The following is a 22,984-nucleotide window of genomic DNA, read 5'->3' on the forward strand; positions in this document are numbered from 1 at the left end:
TGCAAAAAGTGCTCAGTATGCATGACAAAAATATTAAAACACACAATATGTAATCAATAGAATGACATTCACCTGAAATATATGTACACTCATATAATAGCATTATGTCCTTTCATAAACACTGACCTTCATTATTTTGGTATTGGAATCAGCAGCAACACATATTCCAAAAAATACAGAATTTTCTATACAATTCTATTTGCGTTTTAGGCTTGGAAGTTTCTTTTTTTACTTTTTTTTTGCTGTATCAAATGATGTCATGCAAGACTTGATCCTTCTTCTATGCGCTAATTACCTCTCGGATGTGAGGCTTTAACACAGGATTGTAGTGTAAGCTACCATGATTGTACAGAGAAATGACATTAGTTTCCAAAAAATCTGGTTTGCTATCACATTTGCTAATTTCCTGCATCAAAATATATAGTTTTAGAATAACTTCTCAATTTTTGCTAGCCTTTAATGTCGTTAAGAAGAAACTTGATTATCTTGAAGTTATGCTTTCATTTTGTATTCTTTCAGGTTTATGAGCTACGGCAGAAGACGGTTCAAAATATATGAATTTTGAAAATACTATTTGTTTTTCATACTGCTAAAATCATGCTGAAAATGTACAAGAGATTGAAAATGACGAACTATGTAATTAAACTAGATGCTGGTACACAATGGCTTAAATTTATATTGGTTTTTAGCACTTTAAGAAAAAAAGTGCTTCCCTGATCAAATAATATGTATATATATACTACCTACATCTTTATCTATTCTAATTCAATTATATATATTCCATTCCCAATATGATTTATCAACTGCATTGGCCAAGTAGTAAAAGACACTTCCTGGTAGATTGGCACAGTTTTCAAATCACAAAGATATTTCTATTACACAATAAATAAAATATTATCCCCAATGAAAAGTTGCAGTTCTTTCTTGACATTTTTATAGTCATTTCTTCCAGGTACAACACATTTTGTTCTAGGAATGTTTAAAAAGTTCTTGATAGAAAGTTATGAAAATATCTTTCTCTAGAATAAAAGATACTGCAACTTTTAACAATTCTCACTTTCAGATTCGGGAATATACATGACATCAAACGTGAGAATAGAGGTAACTGTACGATTGTAGACCTCGAATAGTCACCCGAAGTTACTTTCATACACGAAGGGAAACCATACTTTCTCCTCTCAGCAGGTTGTTTGGTTGCTTTCAGCTTCCAAAAATTGGTCAAACATGCAAGATGTTTGAGGTCAGAGATCCAAACAAAGCCTTGGTAGTGGGTTATAAAAAGACAAGTCAAGAAGTCAAGTCATTTTCTTTACTATTAAGATCACTCGCAACATGGTCCTACAGTGCTTTCCAGGGAAAGTTGTGAAGCTTGACGAAGAAGAGGACCTGTTGATGGATCAACCATTGATGAGGTTGGGAATAACTTGTACCAGCCAATAACCGTGCTTGATAAGTCCAATTCTTCTAGAAGTATTCTGGCAACTCCCATAAAATGCTTTCTTTCCATTCTTCCATAATTTCCCCAAACCATCACCTTTAAGACAACACATATATCATCATTCATCATCATTATACAACAGTGCCCTTGCTACTGCGACATTTCATGACCTGAAATAATATATACAGAGGTGCAATACGACTCAACGGACAATACGGAAAACAAAAATATGATAGATGGCGAAGTGGAGAAGGCTGCTGCCAGACACCTCTGTGTAAAAGGTATAGAAGGAGAAGGCTCTGATATTCAACATGCCTGATCCTTTTTTTCCTATGACAACATTGGGGTTGCCAGAGGCTCCCATGCAAATTTAATGGTCAGCTGTTCCTCATGAAACCAAATGAATGTAGGCACCTTAAACGGAACCTGTCACCATGAAATTTACAGTCCAATCTCAATGTTATTGAGTAGGGGGAGTACAGTAGATTGATATATAATTTTGTGAGAAAAGATTCAGTATAAACTGTATATTAGTCATTTACTACTCGGCTCTTTTGGGGATTTTTGGTCAAGTGGGCAGTCCTATCAGTGATTACCAGCTGACTCTGTATGCACACGTCTACAAAGAAAGCTGTCAGTGACTGATAGGACCACCCACTGGACCGAAAATCCAGGAAAGAGCATAGGTTTAAATGATTAAAACACAAGTAATATTAAATCTTTTCATGTTAAACTACTCGGCTCCACTGCTCTATAACATATTGTCTGCAGATTGGACTGGATTTTCATAGTAACAGGTTCTTTTTAAGTCACAGTTATTTTTGAATACCAAATCTTTGTTGATTTTTGCACCGATTTCTGTGTGTGTTAGATCACCTTGTGATTGGGCTCTGTTCCACTCTGCATAATACACTTGTTTCTATTTTACAATATTACTGTTTAATATTAAGGCTTTTCCATCAGCTTATTTTAGGGGACTTTAAAGGGAATCTGTCACCTCATTTTTCACATATGGCCACCGCCATTAGGGGCTTATCTACGGTATTCTATAATGCTGTAGATAAGCCCCTGATGTAACCTGAAAGATAAGAAAAATAAGTTAGATTTTGCTCACCCAGGGGCAGTCCGGTGCGGTCCGGATCTGATGGGCGTCGCAGGTCCGGTGCCCCCCATTTTCATGCGATGACGTCCTCTTCCTTGCTTCTGTGGCGGCTCCTGCACAGGCGTAGTTCTCTCCCCTGTTGAGGGCAGAGCAAAATACTGCAGTGCGCAGGCACCGGAAAGATCAGAGAGGCCCAGAGCCTGCGCACTGCAGTACTTTACACCAGCGCAGGAGCCGCGACAGAAGCAAGAAAGAGGACATCATTGCTTGAAGATGGGAGGCGCCAGACCCGCAACGCCCATTGGACCCAAACCGAACCGGGACCGCCTATGGGTGAGTATAATCTAACTTGTTTTTCTTATCTTTCGGGTTACATCGGGGGCTTATCTACAGCGTTACAGAATGCTGTAGATAAGCCCCTAATGGCGGTGGTCGCAGCTTATATGCGAAAAATACAGTGACAAATTCCCTTTAAGAATGGCAAAGAAGAGAATTGCCATACATCTCCTCCTGAGGACAGATCTAATAAACCTGTAAAAAAAAAGCTGTGTATAGATCGGCTGCTGTGCCAACAGTCACAATGATGTTAAATCAACTCTTAAAAGAGCTGGAATAGGATGTGAGTGACTAATTGCTTTCTTGGGGATGTAGTTTCACATTAAATTATACAGTATTTGAAGAGAAAGGACATGGCTTTTAGTCAGCTCTGCTGTTAAGTGCACAGATACCGAGACGTATCTTGCATAGCATTGTCACTAAGCCAAAGAATTAGGTGTGCATTCTGCAAAGATCAGTTCCTTTTATCACAGAAAAAAATTGTTAACCTTTCTATGTATCTATTTCGGCTCCATGTGACATTCAGGTTTATTTTAGGGCATCCACCAGTCCATTTTTTATCTCTCCTCAACAACTATTGGTAAATGTATAAATTATACCTATTCAGCTATTGTATATTCAAACTTGTAGTTGTAGAAAATATAGTTAAAGAGAATCTGTCACTAGGATGAGCCCTTCTAAGGCTACTTTCACACTAGCATCGGACTCGGCCCGTCGCAGGGCATCGGGCCGAGGTTCCGACGCTAGCAGTGAAACGGAGGCACAACGGAGGCAGCGGATGCATTTTTCCTGCGCATTCGCTGCCCCATTGCAAGGTGCGGGGAGGTGGGGGCGGAGTTCCGGCCGCGCATGCGTGGTCGGAAAAAGCGGTCCGTCGGCAGCAAAAAACGTTACATGTAATGTTTTTTGCTCCCGGCGATCTGCCACAACACGGCGCAACCGTCGCACGACGGTTGCAACGTGTGGCAATGCGTCGCAATGCGTCGCTAATGATAATCTATGGGGCAAAAACGCATCCTGGGAAAAACTTTGCAGGATGCGTTTTTCCCCCTAAACAACGCATTTAGACGTATTGCAAAAAACGCCAGTGTGAAAGTAGTCTAAGTCGTCTATATGAGAATGCTGATGATAGAATCCTGAATAAATTGATGCCTTGATGTCTGTGATCTGATGTCTCATTCCAGAGAAATCTACATTTTCTTAATATGTACATGAGCTGTTAAGATCTATGGGCAGGACAAAGATCTTCATGAGACTCTGCCTCCAATGCTTATTTTAAATGAAAGGGGGCATTACCAGTGTGAGACATGTAGATGAATACAGGAGACTGTCAGTCATTACTTGTCTCACACTGGTAACGTCCCATTCCATTTAAAATAAGTTCTGGAGGAAGATTTATAGGGAGATCTGTGTCTGACCCATAAATCTTAGCAGCTCATTTACATATTAAGAAAAACGTGGATTTCTCAGGAATAAGACAACTGATTGCAGATATCAAAATATAATTTTATTCAGCTTTTTATAACTTACTTGCCTATGTAGACAGGTTAGGAGGGTTGCTCCTACTGACAGACTCGCTTTAAAAAAAAATTGAACGTGGCTTTGACAATTACATAGCTATGCTATTACGCCACCTACAAGTTTAAGATGTATAATTAAAATGGTTAATTAATATCTAATAACATAGTAACATAGTAACATAGTTAGTATGGCCGAAAAAAGACATTTGTCCATCCAGTTCAGCCTATATTCCATCATAATAAATCCCCAGATCTACGTCCTTCTACGGAACCTAATAATTGTATGATACAATATTGTTCTGCTCCAGGAAGACATCCAGGCCTCTCTTGAACCCCTCAATTGAGTTTGTTATCACCACCTCCTTAGGCAAGCAATTCCAGATTCTCACTGCCCTAACAGTAAAGAAACCTCTTCTATGTTGGTGGAAAAACCTTCTCTCCTCCAGACGCAAAGAATGCCCCCTTGTGCCCGTCACCTTCCTTAGTATAAACAGATCCTCAGCGAGATATTTGATATATAAAGTCTCAAAATATGTAAAGTCTCAAATCAACCTAAAATGGCAATGTACTCAGATTATATATTAATGGTACATAGTCACACTAATGCCAATAAATAATTCCAATTATGATTGGCAGAAAGTATAAGGTGGCTATGAGAAACTGGGAGTGAATGTAGCTAATTGAAATCAGTATCTTTCTCACCTTAAGGCCACATCCCTTTTCAATAATCAGCAACCCTACTCTGTTCAGTAGGACTCTTCAAATAAGTACATTTTCTTTACTTCATTTGCTTAACTACTTATCTTGTTGGAAGTTTGTTTCCATTTCAAAAATTAATGGCAGTGGGGTCTGCTCTACCAACAAAGGGAGTGCAGGGCCAGTGTACAGGGACAGGTGCTGTTCCCAAGACAGTTGGATCAGTAGGTGTCTCAAAAGTTGGTCCCTCACCAATCATAAAAATTGAAAAACCTCTCATTGATGGTTGCAAACATTACGTCACAAATTTGCAGAAACATATATTTCATATTGATTTATTCATTTTATTGTAATTGTATTGAAGCTTCTTCGCTATGAGGTCTAAACTGATGGTCTTTCAAGGGGGACATCTTCTAACGTGGCTAATGTGACTTTAGGTGGATTACCTCTTTATTTGAGATGGCAGATTAATTGCGATCAGATAACATTACGTGATGCAAAGATGACATTATGTGATCTCTAGCTAACCAAAAGCTATATCTGGGATCCTAGAACGTTAGAGATTCGCGAGCCTTGTGTCCAGCGGTCAGATACTACAGAACTGGCTGAAGGATCAGAGTAACACAAATCAATCTGCCCAACTCTACTCTTCACAAAAGATTGCTCATTTTCTTATCTATCATATTTATTTGTATTATTATGTTGTCTTTAATTTTTCTTTTTACTATCTTATTTCTTGGTTATAATAATATAAATGTCCTGAAAGAAAGGTTTCTCATCCTTACCTGTAATACTTTCCCTTGTGGGCTCTCTGAAAATACAAGAACCTGATTATATAATGGATCTAGTGATTTCCGGGCAACTTTTGTTTTCTTCTTAGCAACACAGAGTCCATTCTCTAGTAGATAAACCTTTATGTAAGCAGCTGGAAGATATAAAAACAGGCAATATTAAAACCATTTACCAAACAATGCAACAAACAGATTGCACACTGAGCAACATATGGACGATGCACACTGCAAACTGCTGAAGCTAACATTACCAGGGACACCAATCTCAGATTCTGAAAAATTACTGTTTTATTCCTAGTAAGTCAAGTTTTGCTCTGCTGCTGTGAAAGGGGAAGAGGAGCGGTAGGAAAGGGGCAGCTAATTAGCCAGAGTTCACAATTAACCTTTTAGGCTCCACAACAGGAAGAGTAGGCACTTTTGTAAAATTATTTTCTATCAATATTGTATTTTAATTTGCATTGTAAAAAAAAAGCAACTTTAGTAGCAGTGACTTGTTGGCGCCTGCGCCGAAGAAGTATGACGATATTGCCCATAGAAGGGCGGATAAGGTTTGGATAATAGCGCGAGTGCAGGGCACAGGTGCAGGATTATGGCACTACAACTGCACATCACAGGGCAGTGTAAAGTGCATGGGAAGGGGGGGTGGTATGATAATGAAGACAGGAGGCAGGGATTTCTTTCAGGCACCTCAAGCCCCGAAGCCTGGAAGAAATCATTAACATAAAAGATTAAAACTCAATTTCTCAACATCTAGACCGCAGCTATAAAGCATACAGGTAAGAATATTTTAACCATTCTATTACCTTTATGCATATAGTAATAGCTTACAAGCGTCCAGGGGGGTGACTGATTCCCTTTAATGCACCATGTCTCAGAGTAATGGGAGTGGGACAGTTCCTTCACTGTGTCTGAAGTTAGCCGTATACATTACATATATATTTGCCAAATATACCAATTTTGCAGAGACTTGCCAATCATTTACAACTTAGGTTATGCTCACACGCAGCATTTTTCATGCATTGTTTTTGCAGCCAAAACCTGCTCTCTTAGCAGCAAAAATGGTGTGTTCAAAATGCCAATTATACATTGTTTTTGATGCAATTTTCACTCACTGTGCTTTTTCTGCTTTTTTTTGCAGCGTTTTTGGGTGTGGATTACACGTGGAGTACATGTTTTATAAATGTAGTTTTGTTCACCAAAAATGCTTCAAAAACACAGCTAAAAATTCCGAGAAAATATTTGTTGCATTTTTTTGCAGAGTTTTGGAACTTTCTCGTTGCTTTCTATTGGTGAAAAAATGCTGCAAAAACGCTGAAAGAAGTGACATGCTGCAGATTTAAAAAATGCTGCAGTGCTCAAATTCAGTTAGGAAAAAAAAAATCAAGCTTGTGCATGAGATTTCCGAAATCGTAGAGCTTGTTGCTGATGCTGTGAAAATCTACCAAAAACTGAGCAGTCCAGTCTGGAACACATGCAGTTGGGTTTGCAGCCTTGTTAGGCTACATTTCCACGATGAGCTGTTGGTGAGTTTTTGACGCTACAGAATTTCTGCACCTATAATTTAACTTCGGTTTCGTGTGTTTTTTCATAACGTTTTTGTGTGCATTTTTTAACATGCATTTTTATCACATTTTTTTACTCTGTGGTTTTCGTCTCTGTTGTGTCATGCTTTAAATAAAGCTGCTTTGATTTTGATACTTCCCGTTTTTTTGCTTGACACAACTTTATTGATATATTTAGGTGCAGATTACATGTATTTTTGTTTTGTTTCCACTGTGTAAAAACACTAAAAATGCTGATTTTGTTATGCAAATGTATGAGAAAATTCCACACAGAAAACTCAGCGTACCCGCAAGAGATGACATGCTGCGGATTTGAAGCACTCACCGCAGGTCAGTTTACATTGAGTTAAAAAGAAACACAGTGTGCAGGAGATTTCTATAAATCCTATCCACTTTGCTGGAACTGTAAGAAAATATGTAGAGTCAAAAAAGCACCAAAAGCTCATCGTGGGAAAGTAGCCTAACACAGTTTTGGTACATGAGGCTGATTATGAGTGAGATCTCACAGTTTCTAAGCAAATGAAGAAAGAAATTACGTATGTTACTGGATGTGAATATTTCATGTGCTTAATGGTACGTAATTATACCAGAGTTATTTTTTTACAGCAATTTTCCTCATGTCTTAATTTTTTTTAGAAGAAATAGTTGACCCAGCAGAGACAGGTCTATTTATTTATTGATTGATTTTCTATTAAAGGCACAGCAGCGCACATTCCCCTGAGATATTGAAAGGCAGAAATGTAATTAGTTTTTTGTTAATTCACAGGTGGTTAATCAATGTCACATTAATCTTTATTGAAATGTGTTTTTAGATCGTCTATGCCTAGATGTCACTGTTCAGTCAGTCATTTCTTTTTCAAAAACGTGTTATAATCCACAACAATCAGGTTAAAGTGTTCAATTTTCAAGTAAAAGCTTTAATATGATTGGCCTCTACAATTCTACTTTCATTAGGTGTTAACGACCCTTATAAATTCACAAGAGCAGAGATCAACTTTGAAGAACACATCTGTGTCTCTAAGAATTTATTTTAATGGATACAATGGAATCCCTGATTTTCCCTCTGGAGGCGCTGCAGGTAAGTTTAAATTAGCTACCAGATTCCCCAGACTTTATAGTCAGAAAAGCCTTTTGATAATAGAGGATTGTCCACAGTAACATAGTAGCATAGTTATTAAGGTTGAAGGAAGACGTTAAGTCCATCTAGTTCAACCCATAGCCTAACCCAACATGCCCTAACATGTTGATCCAGAGGAAGGCAAAAAAAAAACCATGTGGCAAAGAGTAAGCTCTACATTGGGGAAAAAAATTCCTTCCAGACTCCACATACGGCAATCAGACTAGTTCCCTGGAACAACACCCTAGCAAGGAATCTAGTATATATACCCTGTAACATTATACTTTTCAAGAAAGGCATTCAGTGCCCTCTTAAATATAAGTAATGAATCACTCATTACAACATCATACGGCAGAGAGTTCCATAGTCTCACTGCTCTTACAGTAAAGAACCCACGTCTGTTATTATGCTTAAACCTTCTTTCCTCCAGATGTAGAGGATGCCCCCTTGTCCCTGTTTCAGGTCTATGATTAAAAAGATCATCAGAAAGGTCTTTGTACTGTCCCCTCATATATTTATACATCAAAATAAGATCACCCCTTAGCCTTCGTTTCTCCAAACTAAATAGCCCCAAGTGTAATAACCTATCTTGGTATTGCAGACCCCCCAGTCCTCTAATAACCTTGGTCGCTCTTCTCTGCACATGCTCTAGTTCAGCTATGTCTTTCTTATACACCGGAGATCAGAACTGTGCACAGTATTCTAAGTGTGGTCGAACTAGTGACTTGTATAGAGGTAAATTATGTTCTCCTCATGAGCATCTATGACTCTTTTAATGCATCCCATTATTTTATTTGCCTTTATAGCAGCTGTCTGACACTGGCCACTAAATGTGAGTTTGTCATCCACCCATACATCCAGGTCTTTTTCATTTACGGTGTTGCCCAGAGTTTTAGAATTAAGCACATAGTTATACATCTTATTACTTTTACCCAAGTGCACGACCTTACATTTATCCCCATTAAAGCTCATTTGCCATTTATCATCCCAAGCTTCTAGTTTACATAAATCATCCTGTAATATAAAATTGTCCTCCTCTGTATTGATTACCCTGCAGAGTTTAGTGTCATCTGCAAATATTAAAATTCTGCTCTGTATGCCCCCTACAAGGTCATTAATAAATATGTTAAAAAGAAGAGGGCCCAATACTGACCCCTGTGGTACCCCACTGCTAACGCGACCCAGTCCAATTGTGCTCCATTAATAACCACCCTTTGTTTCCTATCCCTGAGCCAGCTCTTAACCCACTTACACATATTTTCCCCTATCCCCATTATTCTCATTTTATCTATCAACCGTTTGTGTGGCACTGTATCAAAAGCTTTTGAAAAGTCCATATACACTATGTCCACTGCGTTCCCTTGGTCCAGTCCGAAACTTACCTCTTCATAGAAATTGATCAGATTTGTCTGACAGGAACGGTCCCTAGTAAACCCGTGCTGATACTGGGTCATGAGGTTATTCCTCTTCAGATACTCCAGTATAGCATCCCTTAGAATGCCCTCCAGGATTTTACCCACAGTAGAGGTTAAGCTTACCTATAATTTCCGAGTTCAGTTTTTGTCCCCTTTTTGAATATTGGCACCACATTTGCTATACGCCAGTCCTGTGGTACAGTAGGCAAGGTCTTTAATTATTTAGAAAAATAATAGGAACAAATAGGCACATTACAGTTGTTCAGCCGTAAAATGTTTTTTATTTTCTAGATGCCCTAATTATTAGATATTGAATATTTCCTTTAAAGTAATGGCCCTAATCTGCAGACCTCAGAAGTTATTTGAAAGCGCTTTCTGGAAACATCTGCGCCTCTTGTTCTATTTCCAATAATAACACAAAGCCTCGAGCTCGGTAATCTTTAGTGCTACAATTATTTGACAAACAAAGTAATCTTGATGAATAATGTATTTTTCCATTTAACTTTCATTTCGCAGACCTAAGAGTCCTTGGTAATATATTAAAAAAAAAGTTGAACGTCTTCCTGCATGTCCTCTAAAGGATAAGATGTTCTTTTATGCCAAGCTCTGATTCCACTGTGATTACCCGGGATTTTAATGTGAACTCAAGTTGTTGGAAGTGTGGACTTTGTATTTTACACAGTTATGTGTTTCTAATACTATTCATTATAAAAAGAGAATATAACAATGCAGTAGCCTGAGCCCTCTTCAGAGTCAAAAATAGTCCTAGTTCAACCAACCAAGGCAAGGGAGCTAAAGGCAAAGCTGCAGAAAAACACTCTTGAAATCTACAAATACAGTGGGGGAAATAAGTATTTGATCCCTTTCTGATTTTGTAAGTTTGCCCACGGACAAAGACATGAACAGACTATAATTTTAAAGGTAGGTTAATTTTAACATTGAGAGACAGAATACCAAAAATAAAATAAAATCCAGAAAATCACATTGTTTAAATTATATAAATTTATCTGTGATTTTCTGGATTTTATTTTTGATATTCTGCAGAGTGCAGGATAAATGTGCCCTGAGCCTTACTGTTATCTTTTGGAGGCATAATTAATAAATCAACAGCATGTAAAGAATTGGTTTTATTTATTTTTTATGCCATTCCTCAGGCGGTATAAGTCATTAGGCGACTTTATTCTTCGGGTCAGTGTGACTACAGCAATACCAGATTTATAATCGAGATTTTATGTTTGGCTGCTGTCACACACTGAAAGACGCTTTTTATTGCGAAAAATAGTTTTTGCATCACCATATTTTGAGAGCTATAATTTTTCCATATTTTGGCCGACAGAGTCGTGTTATTGCTTGTTTTTTGTCGGACGAGTTGACGTTTTGATTGGTACCATTTTTGGGCACATGACATTTTTTGATCGCTTTTTATTCTCATTTTTGGAAGACAGAATGAACAAAAACCAGTAATTCATGCATTGCTTTTTATTTGTTTTTTATACCGTTCTGCATGTGGTAAAATTGGTAAGGCAGCTTTATTCTTCGGGTCAGTAGAATTACAGTGATACCCAATTTATATATTTTTTTATGTTTTAGCGCTTTTACACAATAATAGCTATTTTATAGAAAAAATAATTATCTTTGCCTCACTTTATTCTCAGAGCTATAACTTTTTTATTTTTCGGCTGATAGAGCTGTATGACAGCTTGTTTTTTGCGATACAAGATGGCGTTTTCAGCGGTGCCATTTTTATTTACATTTGTCTTTTTGATCACGTTATATTGCACTTTTTGCATTGTTTTTTGCCTTTTTTATGGTATTTGATGAAGGGGTTAACTAGTGGGACAGTTTTATAGAGCGGGTCGTTATGGACGCAGCGATACCAAATATGTGTATTTTTATTTTTTACATAAATAAATGTATTTATTGGAAAAATATTTGATCCTTTTTTTTTTATTTGGGGATTTTAAAAAAATATTTTCACACTTTGTAATAATTTTTTAAAATACTTTTTTACATTGTCCCATCCCGGGACATCACTGTATAGTGTCAGATCGCTGATCTGATACTCTGCACACGGCAGATTATCACATCATCATCCGACATGCATGGAAGGAGGCATGAGTTCCCTGCGCGATGCTCCTCTATGCCGCTAGCACTACTGGCAGCGGCATTAGAGGGGTTAAATGCCAGCGATTGGTGCTAGCACCGATCGTGGGCGTTGTTCCGGGGTGTCAATGTAAGGGGTGTACTGGGACTGCGTGATACTCTACTCCCACCCTCTATCTAAATGTTACCCTTATGTAATTGTTTATGAATCTCAATCCTGCTAACAAATAATGATAAACATAGGGAAGGCATAGTACCCTGTTCGGACCACTAGATGGGGCCCATTACGCCTTTTTTTAATAAGTAGTGTAGATAGTTAACAGTAGGAGAGGTTTACTGGGGATAAGGCTGGAACAGTTCCCTAGTTAGAGCAGAAGAGCTAGGGAGCCCAGATAGCTCATGTGGGTTCTTGAGCCCAAGCCATCCAGCAGCTCAGCAACATTTAAGGGAAGGATCCAGCCATCCAGTTCTCAGTGGACAGAAGGGCAACTAAACCAGCACAGAGTACAGCAGTGGTGAAGCAGAAGTGGCAGCGGGTCCACAGCAGTACGGGGACGCAGGTCGCTCGATATGTGGCAGATAATGGCATGGGCTGACGCCTTCAGATCCGGTCCGAAACAGATAAGGGAATCCCCAAGCACAGAGAATCTGGAAAGGGAGGACGCTGAGTTACTGCAAGAGGTGGTATGACCCGGACATGTACAGAAGAACCAAGGGAAGAGTGCAGGGAAAGTGGAAAGAGTCGTAAGGAACCCTATGCAAATGCTGTTCCTGTTAAGGATGAGCTGTGCAAAGAAGAAAGTAAAGTTTTATGTTTCAAGTTGCAACTGGACTGTGTCTCTGTTTGTACGCAAATGACTGGAGGGGGCCTTAGGCAACGGAGAGAAGGCCCAAATTGTGAAAACAAAAAAGAGGCAAGTACATTGACCTTGGGATGTTATTTGCATGTGACGGGAGACCAGGGCGTGAAAAACATGCTAATCTCAGCCACGACTATGGCCCTGGCCCTCCCTCACACTTGGTGTAGTCAGAGGATCCCATAGCCATGCAGAGTGGGGATGCTGTGAAACAAGAAGAGAATGACGTTTTGAAAGTGATCAGTCTATTGGACTTGATTAAAACCTTGGATGTCACTGACACTGTGATGGCAAACATGGCGGGAAATGGCGCGCAAATGGAGAAAGACAGCTCTGATCCCACCCTTCATGGGCGTCCTGACAGGGCAATGGCACCAAGAGCTGTCTGGCAGAGTCTGTGGCCTAATCATGGTGCTCGCCCCTGGTGGAAACGCTGGAGAAGGCGAAGGTCCCGCCCCCTACAACAGATTGCCAAGGAATGGGTGGAGTGGCCAGAAGCGACCCCATCCTGGAATGGGTGGGGCCCGGAAAAAAAGCCCCGGGTGCAGCTGCGCGGTGTCATTGTGAGACATGGCACCGGCAGCGATGGACCATGCTTGCACCTGTTGTCACGGTGGCATAGGCCGCATTGAATGGCAGTGGTGACAAGAAGAGGAAAGGACCCGACCCGGATGACAGAGGGGAGTTGCCGATTAAGTTTTGAATCACTGTTTTCCTGTGCTGGTGGAGGAGCCAGAGCACCATCATCAGCAGTCGGAACATCGCCAGAAGATGGAACCTCCTTACCGGGAGCCAGAACGACATCATCAGGAGCTGGAGGCCGGCAGACTGGAAACATCGACCACCCCGGAGGAACACGCGATGAAAGTCAAGGCCGAGCCGGGACTACAACCTTGGGAGCCGGACTGCACAGCCGCCGCAGAGGAATCCAACGATCGCGGGATGGGCGCGGATGAGCTGCTGACATCAGAGGTGGTGAGTACACCTCAGCCTTGATCCCGGAGGGATGGTCCTCACCGACCTGTTTCCCAGTCTCATATCCCAGGGAGTGGGTGTCCATGTAGTGAACCGAGGCCCCTTGATTTGTCACACAGCCACTGTGCTCAGGAGGCCAGACCTGTGACCAGTGCGAGTTCATCTGTGGGCGCCTCCCATTTTCATCAGTGGAGGGCCCATTCCACGCCAGTCCACCTGGATTGCAGGCATTATCGAAAGGAAGAATGGAATGGGCGCAGATGAGCTTCTGAGATCAGAGGTGGTGAGTACACCTCAGCCCTTGATCCCGGAGGGATGGTCTTCACCCCATCCCCTCACCTTGGAAGGCCGACCTGTTTCCCAGTCTTGTGGTGGCAGTGACTTTAGGTTCAACAGAGGAAATGGAACTGCATGTGAGCCTGGAGCTAGTATGGTCGGTGCCCTGTGCCTTACTTACCTAACAGTCCCACACCGCTACTGCCACGTCCTGGCAACTCACAGCTTCTGTGGCTGCAGAGTCATCGGCCCAAACATGGGCATGGAGTCCCAGGAGAGACAAAGGAGTACGGGACAAGAACTGTTGAAGTGTATAGAAATAACAGGACATTGTGCTCGTTGCACTACATAGTGTTGGAATAGAATAATGGGACTGTTCTGCTTCCATGTGGGCGAGGGAACCCTGAAGCACCCCCAGAGCCAGGTGTGATGTGGCCGGATAGTCAGAAGGGAATATTGAGTTTTTTTTCTTTATTGTTGTTCTGTTGCGTTCATTGCGCAACAGAACAACAATGCCCAGGAACTGTGCCATGGACTATGTACAACTGCAGCAACAGACTGTTCCCGGGACAGGCAGTGCACATAGCATTTAAGGGCAGTGTTACCCACAAAAGGAGGAGGATGTATTTTTCCTCCCTAAGGACAGTTGGCCCACTGGAAGGGTCACCTAATTGTTTATATATTAATTACTGGTGGAAAGACCGGAATATGGAACTGTCAGGGGGTTGCCTGGAGGACTGTGCATCAGGCATTCCTTAAGAGAGGAAGGACACTCCAGCAACATTGTACAGACCTGGCTCACATAAATAAATAAAGTAATGATGCAGAAATGGTCAGGGACGACTGTTGTGAATTCTGCTCTTGGATTCCCTCCAGTGGTTGTAGGTGGGAATGCAGTTGTCTCTGAGTCACAGTCCTGGCCAGGTGTATCTGCTGATTGCAGTTCAGACTGGGATATTTAAGTGTGCAGGATTCATTAGCCCTTTCCAGTTGTCAATGTTTCTTCTGAAGTGTTGGATCACTTTCTGGCTTCTCCTGCTCAGCTGTCAATTCAGCAAAGATAAGTGTCTGGTTTTTGTTTCTGTGGCACACCTGCAGTGTGCTTATATTCTGTGCTATTTATTTGTTTTTCTCTTGTCCAGCTTAGACTGTGTCAGTGTTTTCTCGGTCTTGTTGGATTCTCTGGAGATGCAGATATACGCTCCACATCTTTAGTTAGATGGTGGAGTTTTTGTATTTTCTGCTGTGGATATTTTTGGAAGGATTTTTAATACTGACCGCTTAGTATCCTGTCCTATCCTTTCCTATTTAGCTAGTGTGTGCCTCATTTGCTAAATCCTGTTTTCTGCCTATGTGTGTCTTTTCCTCTACTGCTCACAGTCAATATTTGTGGGGAGCTGCCTATCCTTTTGGGTTCTGCTCTGAGGCAAGGTAGAAATTCCTATTTCCATCTATAGGGGTATTTAGTCCTCCGGCTGTGTCGAGGTGTCTAGGTTTTGTTAGGCACACCCCACGGCTACTTCTAGTTGTGGTGATAAGATTAGGGTTTGCGGTCAGTATAGTTACTACCTACTCCAGTGAAAGTTTTCATGCTGCTCCAAGGTCACCTGATCATAACAGTACAACTGGCCCGTAATGAGTTAAATGCATCTCAGAAGAAGGGAAGAAAGGTCTTGAGCCATTTTTTTTTCTACAGTCTACTTTGTATTCTCCTCCCTCTTTATCTCTGGGTGGCTGAAGAGCCTTGTGCTAGCATGAATGTTCAGGAATTAGCTTCTCATGTAGACCAGCTTGCTGCTCGGGTACAGGGTATTTCTGATTATATTGTTCAGACTCCTGTTTTAGAACCGAAGATTCCTACTCCTGATTTGTTTTTTTGGTGACAGGTCCAAATTTTTGAGTTTTAAAAACAACTTTAAACTGTTTTTTGCTTTGAGACCTCGATCCTCCGGTGATTCCATTCAGCGAGTAAAAATTGTCATTTCCCTGCTGCGTGGCGACCCGCAGGATTGGGCATTTTCCCTGGAATCTGGGAATCCGGCTTTGCTTGATGTAGACTCCTTTTTTCAGGCCTTGGGATTGTTATATGATGAACCTAATTCTGTGCATCAAGCTGAAAAGACCTTGTTGGCCCTGTCTCAGGGTCAAGAGGTGGCAGAATTGTATTGTCAGAAATTCAGAAAATGGTCCATGTTGACTAAATGGAATGATGATGCTTTGGCGGCAATTTTCAGAAAGGGTCTTTCTGAATCCGTTAAAAATGTTATGGTGGGGTTTCCCACGCTTTCCGGTCTGAGTGATTCTATGTCTCTGGCCATTCGGATTCACCGGCGCTTGCGGGAGCGCAGAACTGTGCGCGCTGTGGCATTATCCTCAGAGCAAATTCCTGAGCCAATGCAGTGTGATAGGATTCTGTCGAGAACGGAACGACAAGGTTTCAGACGTCAGAATAGGTTGTGTTATTATTGTGGCAACGCTTCTCATGTCATTTCTGTCTGTCCTAAGTGAACAAAGAGGATCGCCAGTTCAATTACCATCAGTACTGTACAACCTAAATTTTTATTATCTGTGTCCTTGATCTGCTCATTGTCATCATTTTCTGTCATGGCGTTTGTGGATTCAGGCGTCGCCTTGAACTTAATGGACTTCGAGTTTGCCAAGCGTTGTGGTTTTCCCTTGCAGCCTTTGCAGAACCCTATTCCTTTAAGGGGCATTGATGCTACACCCTTGGCTAAAAATAAACCCCAGTTTTGGACACAGGTTACCATGCGCATGGCGTCAGTCCATCAGGAAGATTGTCGATTTCTGGTGTTGCATAATTTGCATGATGCTATCGTGCTGGGTTTTCCGTGGTTGCAGGTACATAATCCTGTGTTGGATTGGAAGTCCATGTCTGTGACTAGTTGGGGTTGCCAGGGGGTTCATAATGATGTTCCTATGATGTCAATCTCCTCTTCTTCCTCTTCTGAAATTCCAGGGTTTTTGTCTGATTTTCAGGATGTATTCGATGAGCCCAAGTCCAGTTTCCTTCCACCGCACAGGGACTTCGATTGTGCTATTGACTTGATTCCAGGCTGTAAGTTTCCTAAGGGTCGACTTTTCAACCTGTCTGTGCCTGAACATACCGCCATGCGGAGCTATATTAAGGAGTCTTTGGAGAAAGGGCATATTCGGCCATCTTCTTCACCGTTGGGAGCGGGGTTCTTTTTTGTTGCTAAAAAAGATGGTTCCTTGAGACCCTGTATTGATTATCGCCCCTTGAATAAGATCACGGTCAAGTTTCAATACCCTTTACCTTTGCTTTCCGATTTGTTTGTTAGGATTAAGGGAGCTAGTTGGTTTACTAAGATTGACCTTCGGGGGGCATATAATCTTGTTCGTATTAAGCAGGGTGATGAATGGAAAACTGCGTTTAACACGCCTGAAGGCCATTTTGAATACCTTGTGATGCCATTCAGACTCTCTAATGCTCCATCTGTTTTTTAGTCCTTCATGCATGATATCTTCCGGACTTATCTTGATAAATTCTTGATTATATATTTGGACGATATTTTGATTTTTTCAGATGATTGGGAGTCTCATGTGCAACAGGTCAGGATGGTATTTCAGATCCTTCTTGACAATGCTTTGTTTGTGAAAGGGTCTAAGTGTCTCTTTGGGGTGCAGAAGGTTTCTTTTTTGGGCTTTATTTTTTCTCCCTCGTCTATAGAGATGGATCCGGTTAAGGTTCAGGCCATTTATGATTGGATTCAGCCCACATCTGTGAAGAGCCTTCAGAAATTTTTGGGTTTTGCAAATTTTTATCGCCGTTTCATTGCTAATTTTTCCAGTGTGTTTAAACCCTTGACCGATTTGACTAAGAAAGACGTTGATGTGGCGAATTGGTCCTCTGCGGCTGTCTCTGCCTTTCAGGAGCTTAAACTTCGATTTACTTCTGCTCCGCTGTTGCGCCAACCGGATGTTTCTCTTCCATTTCAGGTTGAGGTTGACGCTTCTGAGATTGGGGCAGGGGCCGTTTTGTCTCAGAGGGATCCTGTTGGTTCCTTGATGAAACCGTGTGCCTTCTTTTCCCGTAAGTTTTCGCCTGCTGAATGCAATTATGATGTCGGCAATCGGGAGTTGTTGGCTATGAAGTGGGCGTTTGAGGAGTGGCGACATTGGCTTGAGGGAGCTAAGCACCGTATTGTGGTCTTGACCGATCATAAGAATCTGATTTACCTCGAGTCTGCCAAACGGCTGAATCCTAGACAGGCTCGATGGTCCTTGTTTTTCTCCCGTTTTGATTTCGTGGTCTCGTACCTTCCGAGTTCTAAGAATATTAAGGCTGATGCCCTCTCTAGGAGTTTCTTGCCTGATTCTCCTGAGGTCTTAGAACTGGTCGGTATTCTGAAAGAAGGGGTGGTCCTTTCTGCCATTTCCCCTGATTTACGAAGGGTTCTTCAGGAATTTCAGGCTGACAAACCTGACCGCTGTCCTGTGGGGAAACTGTTTGTTCCTGACAGATGGACTAGTAGAGTGATTTCTGAGGTTTACTGTTCTGTGTTGGCTGGTCATCCTGGCATTTTTGGTACCAGAGACTTGATGGTAGGTCCTTTTGGTGGCCTTCTTTGTCGCGTGATGTGCGTTCTTTTGTGCAGTCCTGTGGGACTTGTGCGCGGGCCAAGCCTTGTTGTTCCCGTGCTAGTGGGTTGCTTTTGCCATTGCCAGTCCTTGGGAGGCCCTGGACGCATATTTCGATGGATTTTATTTCTGATCTTCCGGTCTCCCAGAGGATGTCGGTTATCTGGGTTGTTTGTGACCGGTTCTCTAAGATGATTCATTTGGTGCCTTTGCCTAAATTGCCTTCCTCTTCAGATTTGGTTCCGTTGTTTTTTCAGCATGTGGTTCGTTTGCATGGGATTCCGGAGAATATTGTGTCCGACAGAGGTTCCCAGTTTGTTTCTAAGTTTTGGCGGGCCTTTTGTGCTAGGCTGGGCATTGATTTGTCTTTTTCTTCTGCATTTCATCCTCAGACAAATGGCCAGACCGAGCGAACTAATCAGACTTTGGAAACTTATTTGAGATGCTTTGTGTCTGCTGATCAGGATGATTGGGTGGCCTTCTTGCCATTGGCCGAGTTTGCCCTTAACAATCGGGCTAGTTCGGCTACTTTGGTTTCGCCTTTCTTTTGTAATTTTGGTTTTCATCCTTGTTTTTCTTCTGGGCAGGTTGAGCCTTCTGACTGTCCTGGTGTGGATTCTGTGGTTGACAGTTTGCAGCAGATTTGGGCTCATGTGGTGGACAATTTGGTGTTGTCTCAGGAGGAGGCTCAACGTTTTGCTAACCATTGTCGGTGTGTTGGTTCCCGGCTTCGGGTTGGGGATCTGGTCTGGTTGTCTTCCCGTCATGTTCCTATGAAGGTTTCTTCCCCTAAGTTTAAGCCTCGGTTTATTGGTCCTTATAAGATTTCTGAGATTATTAATCCAGTGTCTTTTCGTTTGGCGCTTCCGGCCTCTTTTGCTATCCATAATGTCTTCCATAGATCTTTATTGCGGAAATATGTGGTGCCCGTTGTTCCCTCTGTTGATCCTCCGGCCCCTGTGTTGGTTGATGGTGAGTTGGAGTATGTGGTTGAGAAGATTTTGGATTCTTGTTTTTCGAGGAGGAGGCTTCAGTACCTTGTCAAATGGAAGGCTTATGGCCAGGAGGATAATTCTTGGGTTTTTGCCTGTGATGTCCATGCTGCTGATTTGGTCCGTGCCTTTCATCTGGCTCATCCTGATCATCCTGGAGGCCCTGGTGAGGGTTCGGTGACCCCTCCTCAAGGGGGGTACTGTTGTGAATTCTGGTCTTGGGTTCCCTCCAGCGGTTGTAGGTGGGAATGCAGTTGTCTCTGAGTCACAGTCCTGGCCAGGTGTATCTGCTGATTGCAGTTCGGACTGGGATATTTAAGTGTGCAGGATTCATTAGCCCTTACCAGTTGTCAATGTTTCTTCTGAAGTGTTGGATCACTTTCTGGCTTCTCCTGCACAGCTGTCAATTCAGCAAAGATAAATGTCTGTTTTTTGTTTCTGTGGCACACATGCAGTGTGCTTATATTCTGTGCTATTCATCTGTTTCTCTCTTGTCCAGCTTAGACTGTGTCAGTGTTTTCTCGGTCTTGTTGGATTCTCTGGAGATGCAGATATACGCTCCACATCTTTAGTTAGATGTTGGAGTTTTTGTATTTTCTGCTGTGGATATTTTTGGAAGGATTTTTAATACTGACCGCTTAGTATCCTGTCCTATCCTTTCCTATTTAGCTAGTGTGTGCCTCATTTGCTAAATCCTGTTTTCTGCCTACATGTGTCTTTTCCTCTACTGCTCACAGTCAATATTTGTGGGGAGCTGCCTATCCTTTGGGGTTCTGCTCTGAGGCAAGGTAGAAATTCCTATTTCCATCTATAGGGGTATTTAGTCCTCCGGCTGTGTCGAGGTGTCTAGGTTTTGTTAGGCACACCCCATGGCTACTTCTAGTTGTGGTGATAAGATTAGGGTTTGCGGTCAGTATAGTTACCACCTACTCCAGTGAAAGTTTTCATGCTGCTCCAAGGTCACCTGATCATAACAGACGACCATTTTTAAAGAGGGGGGAATGTAAGGCAATGTGATACTCAACTTGCACCCTCTATGTAAATGTTACCTTTATGTAATTGTTTATGAATCTCAATTCTGCTAACAAATAATGATAAACATAGGGAAAGTATAGTACCCGGTTCGGCCCACTAGATGGGCCCCATTACGCCTTATTATAATAAGTAGTGTAGATAGTTAACTGTAGGAGGGGTTTACTGGGGATAAGGCAGGAACAGTTTCCTAGTTAGAGCAGAAGGGCTAGGGAGCCCTATGCAAATGCTGTGTCTGTTAAGGATGAGCTGTGCAAAGAAGAACGTAAAGTTTTATGTTTCAAGTTGCAACTGGACTGTGTCTCTACTTGTACGCAAATGACTGGAGGGGGCCTTAGGCAACGGAGAGAAGGCCCAGACGGTGAAAACAATAAAGAGGCAAGTACATTGACCATGGGACATTATTTGCATGTGACGGGAGACCAAGGCGCGAAAGACCAGCTAATCTCAGCCACGACTGCGGCCCTGGCACTCCCTCACATCAGCTCGCACATAGAGCTGACATCCAAACCCAATAGCCACAGCGCTCAGCGTGAGGCCTTACCTGTACTGCTGTTTGTGAGAACTCAGCTCCCGCAGAGCAGTACTTGTACGGCGTATGTCGGGAAGGGGTTAAATGTCCTAATGTATTCATACTGGCTGTGCTACAACTGTCCTCAGTGTGTGTTACACAGTCCTCATAGTACAACAGATTTGCAAACTATGTACAGAAGTATGATCAAAAATTGCAGCAAAAAAATTTTCTTTTTCTACAGGTGTTCCATCTGGACCAAAAGTGGTCTTCTTGTAGAAGTGGTCTGACAAGGTTTCAGCCATGGATAGCTGCTTCTTGTTCTAAGATATATTTTCTGTTCTGTTGGCATTTTGGCTCAGTTCTCATTCAACAATTGGAAACCATATCTTTTCTGCAGTTTATCAGTGACTTGTCAGACTCCTTACACTAGCTCTTTAGAACAGCAAGACGAGAGATTGCTGCATTGGCTTTTAGTGAATGCTGGATTTCTACCTCTATAGAAAGAGTATTGATATAAATTGTGTTAATTCAGCAGTTCCTATAATGTAAGATGTCCAAAAGCAGGTTAAAGATTGGTTGTAATTCTAATTGTATGCTGAGCTTTCTCCATCACTAATGATTCCTCTAATTTCTCTGAGTGTATGCCATTCAGTCCAGATTAAACTATTTGTTGGAGAATAATTGAGGAAATAATAGCTAATTAGTATCATGTTGGGATCAAAAGATAAAAGAACCCAGTCAAATACATACAATGCTGGATAATATACCTGGTGGTGTTTTGGAACCGGCTTTTGCTGTCAGACCTCGAGCCTGGATAATTTCCACTTCAAGTTGTCCATTCCGCTCCAAAAGACCAACCTCAACATCCCCTAAGAAAAAAGAAGATAGTGTTATGTAAACACAGTTTTTTCAGATGGACGAAAGTGGGGATTTTTCCAGTGGAAGCCTCTTCAGGAAATGTTTTTGCTGGAGATTTGTGTTAACTCAAGCAGTTTTGAGTTGTTTTTAAAGCATTTTGGAAGAGATTTTTCCTGAGGAATTTTTTTGAAGTCTCTTGATTGGACAGTTTTATTAACGTAGTCTAATAGATTTCAGGGAGCAAAAGTGTCTATCATTCAGTATAAATATCACACAACCTCAGGTAATGACATGATGAGATGATTAAATTGCTAATTTTTTATTCAAAAATTAAATCTTCTTTATTGTTACAACATTGAAACATTTAAAAAAAAATCAAGCTGTGATGCAAAGAGGAACATAAGAACCATACCAGCGCACCTCTTTGTTCCATAGCTTGAATTTTTTAATTTGTTTTATGTTTTAACAATAAACATTTAATTTTTAAATAAAAAATTAGCAATTTAACCATCTCCTCCTCACGTCATTATCTGAGGATGTAAACATAAGGATGAATGACCTTGGGGAGATCAAAACATCCAACACCGCGGAGACACCATCACGTGTTTCTCAACGCAGTATCCAGAACACTGCAAATACCCCAAAACAGCTGTCTGTGGATGGATACCATGTTTTGGCATAGGTAGTTTTCCTTATGCTGCCCTTCCCGTGGTTGTTCCTTCCCGGTGAAAGACCTGGCTATTTATTGCTTGCGTTGAGAAACACGTGATGGTGTCTCCG

General features: G+C 41.6%; 1 protein-coding gene across 2 annotated transcripts in view; it reads right to left on the reverse strand.

Moving 5' to 3' along the window:
• Positions 1–241: 241 nt before the first annotated feature.
• RIMS4 (regulating synaptic membrane exocytosis 4) overlaps positions 242–22,984 on the reverse strand; it is a 399,908-nt gene continuing 377,165 nt past the window's right edge. For both annotated transcript variants that reach the window (XM_069727572.1, XM_069727571.1), the window contains 3 exons: positions 22,114–22,215; positions 5,878–6,017; positions 242–1,534 (listed from right to left, as the gene is read on the reverse strand). In XM_069727572.1, coding sequence (XP_069583673.1) covers positions 1,322–1,534; positions 5,878–6,017; positions 22,114–22,215 — 455 coding nt within the window. In that variant the 3' untranslated portion in view covers positions 242–1,321. The remainder of the gene's footprint in view (positions 1,535–5,877; positions 6,018–22,113; positions 22,216–22,984) is intronic.

The sequence above is a fragment of the Ranitomeya imitator genome, chromosome 5 (assembly GCF_032444005.1).
Source record: "Ranitomeya imitator isolate aRanImi1 chromosome 5, aRanImi1.pri, whole genome shotgun sequence".
Lineage (NCBI taxonomy): Eukaryota > Metazoa > Chordata > Amphibia > Anura > Dendrobatidae > Ranitomeya > Ranitomeya imitator.